The sequence below is a fragment of the Halichoerus grypus genome, chromosome 6, assembly GCF_964656455.1.
Source record: "Halichoerus grypus chromosome 6, mHalGry1.hap1.1, whole genome shotgun sequence".
Taxonomy (NCBI): Eukaryota; Metazoa; Chordata; class Mammalia; order Carnivora; family Phocidae; genus Halichoerus; species Halichoerus grypus.
In genome coordinates, this window is record NC_135717.1 from 23,682,693 (window position 1) to 23,690,904 (window position 8,212).

At 42.5% G+C, this 8,212-nt stretch overlaps 1 protein-coding gene across 1 annotated transcript in view; it reads left to right on the plus strand.

Moving 5' to 3' along the window:
* Positions 1 to 5,305, plus strand: part of DNAH3 (dynein axonemal heavy chain 3) — a 162,820-nt gene extending 157,515 nt beyond the window's left edge. The window contains exons 59-61 of the mRNA XM_078074713.1: positions 2,549 to 2,753; positions 3,416 to 3,553; positions 4,952 to 5,305. Of these exons, the coding sequence (XP_077930839.1) occupies positions 2,549 to 2,753; positions 3,416 to 3,553; positions 4,952 to 5,305 (697 nt within the window). The remainder of the gene's footprint in view (positions 1 to 2,548; positions 2,754 to 3,415; positions 3,554 to 4,951) is intronic.
* The last annotated feature ends 2,907 nt before the right edge of the window (positions 5,306 to 8,212 follow it).

Here is an 8,212-nt window from a genome sequence, read left to right on the forward strand (position 1 = left end):
CTCTCCCATTCATGCATATGACACCTGGAAAGTCAGGTTAAAACCAATACCAAGCAGGCTAATAGTAAAAGTAACTGTTAGAACCACTTTTCTTAAGCCCTTAGTGCCACGTATGGCTCCAAGCACCATGCTTGTGTTTATGTTCAGCCGTATAGTAGTCTTTTGAAATATGCACAATTAGTAATCCCTCTGCCACCATTTTACAGATGAGAAAACTGAGACCCAGAAGAGTGAAGTAATTTGCACAAGGTCCCATAGCCATTCAGTGAGAGAACTGAGTTTGAACCCAGGCTGTCTGATCCCAGAGCCCATGCACTTAGCCAATAGGTGAAATCAATATGAACAGAGAAAGTGGTGGAGAGAAGTTTATCCCACTACCCCAACCACAGAGGTAGGGAAGGGGTGTTATGGGCTGGCCATGGGGCTAAGGGTGTCTGGCCCTACTCACTTCTGCAATTACTATATATAGCATAGAACCCAATAGATCATCTTGACTTGACTTCTAAATAAGACTGAAAGGATTCTCAAAGACCATCTGTGCCAAATGAGAAAACTCATCACTTCTGCCTTCAAGTCCAAGGTTCTTACTGCTCCCAGTTCTTCATCTGTTACTATCTCCATTTTGCCTCATTGGTCATAGCTCAGTTTTAGGGACAGCCCTGACTCTGAAGGACTAGAGAACTGGAAGAATGTCATCTAAAAATTCCTTGCCTTCCCAGTCTTAGGAGTCAACAGGCCATATGGGGGAACCAAGCAAAGTATGGGGTGTGAGCTAAGGATGCAGCAGCACTCCTGTGAGTCAGATACCTTGGTGTGGTGGGAGATAATTGTCATTCATCCAGATATTAAGCCTAATGGCTTCCCTCTTCTAAGGTCACTGGAACTCCTCCTTGGTGGTTGCATGGGCCTTCACTAGCCTTTACCACTGGTCATTGTAACAGAAGAGAACAAGGTAACAGCAATCTTATTTTCCAAAGATGGTCAGGATTAATCACATTGAGTAATACTCCTACATTCCACCCCCCAGTACTTTTTTTGACCTGTTCACCAAGTGGTATGAGAAGCCCGAAATGATTAGGTGAAATTCAGCTTCCAATTCAGGGGAGCCATTATTGTGTCTTCTGGGGCAAATGTTCCTTCCCTGGGAGCTAAAACCTTGAAACTAGCAGAGCTCATAGTTGCAAAAATAGAAAAAGCTCTTGCAAGTAGGTCTTTAGGTGGAATAGCTACAGATCTGCAGTATAATCCCTCAGATGGTCACTTTGCCCCTTGACTCCTCAGCAAAGCACATGCACCAAATGTCTGACCCTTAAATTCCTCTTAATAGGAATATTTAGCGATTACACATCCAGGAATCTCTTTCTTGTATTTGATCATTCTCGTATCCCTTTGGCTGGGATTCCAAAAGTCTTTGGAGATGACGAGTTCTCTCTGGTGGCATGTTCTTTGGCACTCTCAGGTGAATTCCCTCTGGGCTTGGCTAGGTCTCATAATATAGAGGCCAGAGAGAGAGACAGGCAAACTTGGCATCTCTCAGGATGCCCTTCAGCTGCCTTTTCTCAGGCATGGACTTCATAATCTATAAAAATAACAACTTTGACAATATGGATCAAATCCCTTCAAATTGTATTACCTTTTTTTTTAAAAAATTTATTTATTTATTTCAGAGAGAGAGATAGAGGGAGAGAGCACACGCATGTGGTGGAGGGACAGAGGAAGAGAGAAACTTAAGCAGACTCCACGCCCAGTGCAAAGCCCAACATAGGGCTTGATCTCACGACCCAGAGATGATGACCTGAGCCAAAACCAAGAGTCAGACACTTAACCTACTGTGCCACCCAAGCGCCCCAATTTTATTACCTTTTGACCCAGAAATTCTACCATTACTAGGAAAATCATTAAAAGTTTCCACGAAGATTGATAGGGATGGATGTTCCTAGCAGTGTTGTTTACAGTGACAACAAACCTAGAAATAACATGTTACAGCAATAGGGAAATTGTTAAATAAAAATTGCAGTCATTAAAAAGGATGATTTAGGGGCGCCTGGGTGGCTCAGTTGTTAAGCATCTGCCTTCGGCTCAGGTCATGATCCCAGGGTCCTGGGATCGAGCCCCGCATCGAGCTCCCTTCTCAGCCAGGAGCCTGCTCCTCCCTCTCCCGCTCCCCCTGCTTGTGTTCCCTCTCTAGCTGTCTCTCTCTCTGTATCAAATAAATAAATAAAATCTTAAAAAAAAAAAAAAAAGGATGATTTAGGTCTCTATTGAATTGGAAAGATGCTCCCTATACGCTAAGAGAGAAAAACAAATACAAAAAAAATTTATGTTTATATATAGAAAAATTTGGAAAGATAAACATCAAAGTTATCTTTAGGTAATGAGATACTGGGTGATTTAATTTTCTTCTCATCTTCGTAATTTTTCTATGATGAGTGTATATCACTTGTACGACCTTTGAAAGAGGGGAAAAGTGAAAGGAGACCTGGAGTTAGTATACTTGGATAGGATAAAACTGGAGAGCCTGGCTGAGTCAGCTCCTTTGTTCTTGCAGGCTGACCAAAGTGGTTCGCGGAAGCCTCATTAATCTTGGCCGAGCTATCAAAGGGCAGGTCCTGATGTCTTCAGAGCTGGAGGATGTCTTCAGTAGCATGATCGTGGGTAAAGTGCCAGCCATGTGGATGGCCAAGTCCTACCCATCACTAAAGCCACTTGGGGGCTATGTGGCTGACCTGCTGGCCCGCCTGGCCTTCTTCCAGGTACTTGGGAGTCAGGGCAACTGGGCACCTGGCATGCTCATTCAGGTGTAGAGGACATTCTGAAATGGCCTGAGCACCTACTAGAGACATTCTTCCCAGAGTTGAGGTCGGAGGGCAGGGGGAGACTTTTCAGAGTCTTTGGAAAGATTATAGCCTATAGAGGCAAGAGTAGGAACTAGAATACATGTCACGAACTGGTGGCTCGTGGACCAGATTCGACTGATAGATATATTTGGATTGGCTGCCTGGTAATTTAAATTTTTTGAGCAAGCATGTCAACATTGAATTATTATACATAAAACTCCAGATATTTGTCCTGCAAAAAAAAGGAAGACCTGAAACAATGGGCCTGCATTCCTGAATGGCAACTATTATGAGATGAGTGCTGTTGCTCAGTTTAGACAAGGCACATAGTTTCCACTGCTACAGTCCCTGCCAGTCTCTGTTGTACCCCTGACACCTATGCTTTTCTTAAAGTAGAAATATATATCTTTGTACCTGCATTTCAAAAGTGGGAAAATATAAGCTAAACTTAGAGGGCTGCCTGTTTTAAGAAAAATGAGAAAAGAGATTTTTCCTAATGGGACTCATTTACATTATCTGCCTTTGAACTATCTTTGATGTGTTGTTGATTTTGAATTTTTATTTCTGTGGCTCTCCAGGAATGGATTGACCATGGGCCCCCTGTGGTCTTTTGGATCTCTGGATTCTACTTCACACAGTCTTTTTTGACGGGTGTCTCTCAGAATTATGCCCGGAAATACACCATCCCCATTGACCACATCGGATTTGAGTTTGAGGTAGAGGTGCTTTGGGTTAGGCCAGCTCGTGGGACCAACCAGGGAAAGCAATGTTGCCTATTTCTTAATGAGTCCAAACATTTGGATGTGTTAAGGCCCAAATGCTTCTGAGATGGTACAAATGAAGTATTTAGCACAAATTAAAATAGCTCCAAAGTTATTCCTGACAGAATCAGAGGATTCCCAAGGCTTTGTCTCTGTATATATATATAAGGAATCTTCCCAGAGGAAAGCTCTGCCACCATTATACCAAGAAAAATTGAAGCATCCTCCCCCACTGTTTATTCATCATGGTGGACTCTTCCTTTGGAAGGACTCTTCATTTGGTCTTGGGTAGTCCTTTGCTTGGAGTGAAGTCAAAGGAATGTCCAGTAATCAAATATCACTCTGTCCATATATGGAGAGAAAGGAGTAAGATCATCTTGTTGAGAGGTTGCAGACTGGTTGCCTAGGTCTTGATTTAGTTTATAAATGAATTTGATGGTCTTTGAAGACAATGTTAAGCTGAAATTAATGCAATAAAGTAACAAAATAACTGGATAAACATTGGAGAAAAAAGACAAAACCATCTTTTTTGATGTTGAAATGATTGTATACCTAGAAATCGTGAAGACTCTAAAAACACACCTATCAGAATACTGATAGGTAATAGGTATCAGAATACTGATATGGTGGCTGGATACTGGTTAAATATACAAAAATCAATAGCCTTTTCCTATTCTAGCAATAAGTACTTAGAAGTAAAGGCGAGAAAAATATTCACAATAACAAAAAGATTACAATTTGAATGATTTTAAATGGAGTTTGTGATCTCTGGTTCACCATAATCCCCACCACTCCTCGTTTTCCTACACTTGGACCATTTTCTGCACTCGCCTGAAGGAATTTGACTTTGCCACCTCTGAACCTAAATAGTGGTGTGCTGGAGCTGGCTTATATCAACTCACCAGGGCCAGTTGTGGCTGGTTATTACATAATTGATAGCCTGAAACTGACCATATGCACCATAGACATCAACAAAAACTACAAATCAAGGCTTTATTTCTCCCCACTAGAGAACTGCTTCACCAGCGTGTGTCTGAATCTAACCCCTCACTTTATAGATCCAGGTCCAGAAAGGGAAAGGACCGTGCAAGGTTGCTAAGCTATAGTTAATGTGGCCTCCTGACTCCTACTTTAGTGCATTCTCTCTGCCCACCATATATATTCCTAGTCAGCGTGCTGACTAGGAATCAGGCCCAGTCCATGTGTGAGGGCAGGAGGATTATCACAGAAGCCCCAGTGTCCTGGGAAATGCATGTGGGAAAGGCAGGCATTGCAGCAGATATTCTAATCTCTTCATGCTGCCCCATTTAGGGAAATGGCAGGTAAAAGAACTTACAGCTTCCTCTCTTCTAGGTTACCCCACAAGAAACAGTCATGGAGACTAGCCCAGAAGATGGGGCCTACATAAAAGGCCTCTTCTTAGAAGGTGCCCGCTGGGACAGGAAAACAAAGCAGATTGGGGAGTCTTTCCCCAAAATTCTCTATGACCCATTGCCCATTATTTGGCTGAAACCTGGGGAAAGTGCGATGTTTCTGCATCAGAACATTTATGTGTGTCCAGTCTACAAAACGAGTGCCCGAAGAGGCATCCTCTCTACCACAGGCCACTCCACCAACTATGTCCTCTCCATTGAACTACCAACAGACAGGCCCCAGAAGCACTGGATAAACCGAGGGGTAGCCTCTCTGTGCCAGCTGGATAATTAATGGCATCTGTCTCAATGCAGAAAATAAAAGGCATTTCGTTCTCGACCACAGCCTAGCTTTCCTTTCGTAAGAGGCACCTGGTATGATGAGGATGGCAGCAGTTATATAAATAGAGCGCTTGCTATGAGCCAGGATTTCAGAACAGCCCTATAAAGTAGGTTATTATCATCATCCTCATTTGATGGCTGCAGAAACTGTGATACAGAGAAGGTAAGTAAGATCTCCCAAATCAGATAGCTACTAAAATAGTGGAGCCTGGATTTGAACACCAACAGTGGGACTCTTTCTTCAACCTAGACCTTTAGCCATTTGGCTAAGCCCCTTTTTGGTTTTCTCTTGTCGGTTTTGCTATAACTGCCACTGAACTTTTAATTGCTTCTTTCCTACTCTGTGTCTATGCACTAACATCAGAGTCTCAGGTTCAAAGAGGATTGAGCTGCTTTCATTTTTTAAGGTTTTGATATATTTGAAAATCACTTCTCACAATAATCTTGTGTGGTGGGGTATTATTATGCCCATTTTAGAGATGCAGAAATGGAGGCGTAGAAAAATAACTAGCCCAAGCTTCCACAGTTCATCAATGGTAGAACTGGACACAAATACTTCTCTACTAGCCTGCAACAGATGCACGGAAATTTCAGGAAGAAAGGAGACATGAGAGAACCAGTATTTGTTGCAGGCCTACTGCGTGCCATGGGCCTTTAGATGTCTTGATTGTTCCTCTGTGGTAGGTACGACAGTCTCTCCCTCTGGAGGTTCGGGGAGATTATGTAATTTGCCTAAGGTCACCTAGCTCTTTCACATTGCAGAACCAGGTTTTGAGGCAAGGTCTGTCTGGCTCTAGAAGCCATGCATTTTTCACTGCCACATGCCGCCTCCCTGCCAACAACTTGGCTGTGTTATGATGTAGAGTCTTAAATGTGTAGCTGCAACAGCCATGTCTAAAAAATTTCTAGTTTATCACTGTTTTCACCCAGGGCCAGCTAGAAGGGAATCCTGAAGGATATGAAAATCACATTCTTGATATATTTACTTCTCAGCTAACTCCTTCACTTAGCTCTTTGGCTCTAAGTGACTTCCTTCATGGCATTCCACTGGTCAGTTCATTGTTGAGCAAGGACATAAGGCTGGTTTCCTGCCTCTTCACTAGAAGAAATGTCCTCAAGGTCTTTTATTGTTCCTGAATGTGGGAAGCTTCTGAGAACCAAACACATATTCCAGAAACCTTTTCATGGAAACATGGAATTGATCAAATTCCAGTTAAGAGCCCTGAATTCTGATATCAGCAAATTATCTGAGAAATCCTAGAGATTAAGTACAAAAGGGCAGTTCTCCAAATCGTGCCAGGAGGCAATAAAGAAACAGTGAAGAGGAGCAGTCTCTTACAGCTCATTGCAGGTTGCTTAATGGTTTTTTGTTTTTTTCTGGGGGGGGGAAGAAAGGTTTATTTTTTTTACACCCCAATGGGGGAAAGAAAATCAGAATGAATAGAGAGCTGAAACTGCTGTTATCATTCCAAGTAAGATTGTTAGTCATGTGAGATGGAAAGATGGTCAGGATCCCAAATGCCTGAATCTTGGACTGGTTAAGTCATATTGTAAGCTTTAAGGCAGTGAGGGGGTTGCTAAGAGAACAATTGAATTTTAGTTATCTAACCCCCGGCTTCAGCAACAAAAAGCTGAGGGAAGCAAGGACGGACTGTTTCATTCCTCAGGGGTCAAGGGACAGAATGTTTCTGTACGATGGATTAAATTTTTGTAATTTAAAAAATTTCCTCCACTTTGAAAAGAAAGAGTGCCCTAAATTTGAGGTCATTGTCTACTGGGGCCAATATGGTAATTAATGTCTCCCCCTGGGAAAGAGCAGTATGTTCTTCAGAAATCCTGGTGAGTTAGAGGCTGGAGTCCTGGGGCAGAGATGGCCAGAGATCAGCTTGGTGAGAAGCTGCAGGTCCTGCCTATAAATAGCTCAGCAGATAACATCAGACAAACATTGTCACCAAGCTAGTCCTTGCTCTTTAAAAACCTAGCTGTTGGGTTAATAGTTTTCAGTCCTTATTGGTGTTGGAAGAAAATTTCATTGGAAGAGGGGACTTAGGGAAGATAAGTTCTGCCTTTAAAAGAACAAAGATGGAGATCTTATAGGCTTCGAGAGAAAATGGGAGGGAAAAAGCTATTATAAACATAACTTATATAGAAGTTTTGGTAGTTAAGTTGACAATTATGTTTCTGTGTATTAGAATATACATCTTTGCAAAGGAGGTTAGGCATATAAAATGCACATTTAGGTAAGGTTCCTGGCACATAGAAGATACTCAGGAGGCTAGCTAGCAATTAGATGGGCTTCCATTTTGGAAGAGGCTTGCGGGGGGGGGAAGGGTGGTTTCTCCACTCAACAGAGTTAAAGACAAAAGTGGCACAGTCAAAATCACCTTGAGTTACTTAGAAAGGGACCAGGAAGGAGACAGGCAAGCCATGTCTCACTTGGTCCAGCAGAACCAGTTTTTCCTCCAATGCAAGAACAGATCACTGTTTCATGGTTGACCGTCAGACAAAGTAGTTGATTTGATTTCACAGGTCCTATGTTGCGTGAGAAAATGCTTTAACACTAGAACCACCTATGAGCAGGGAGATGCTTCTACAGTGAGACCAGAGAAGAGAGTGACTGATAGAATAGCAGATTCACATCTCCCAATTCAAGCGAGGCTAGGGTTTGTGCTCACTCAATGGCCAACACATCTGCCAGCACATTTAAATTTCTCTTGTCTCTCTTCACCAAAGGCCTGTAGCTGCAATTGTGTTCAATATGCATAGGTTATTGCTACAGTGATATATTTGTTCTCCAGGTCATTGCCAAACTCTGCAGTACTTACTCTCAGCATGAGAGGGTGTGCTTCTGCTCACAGGA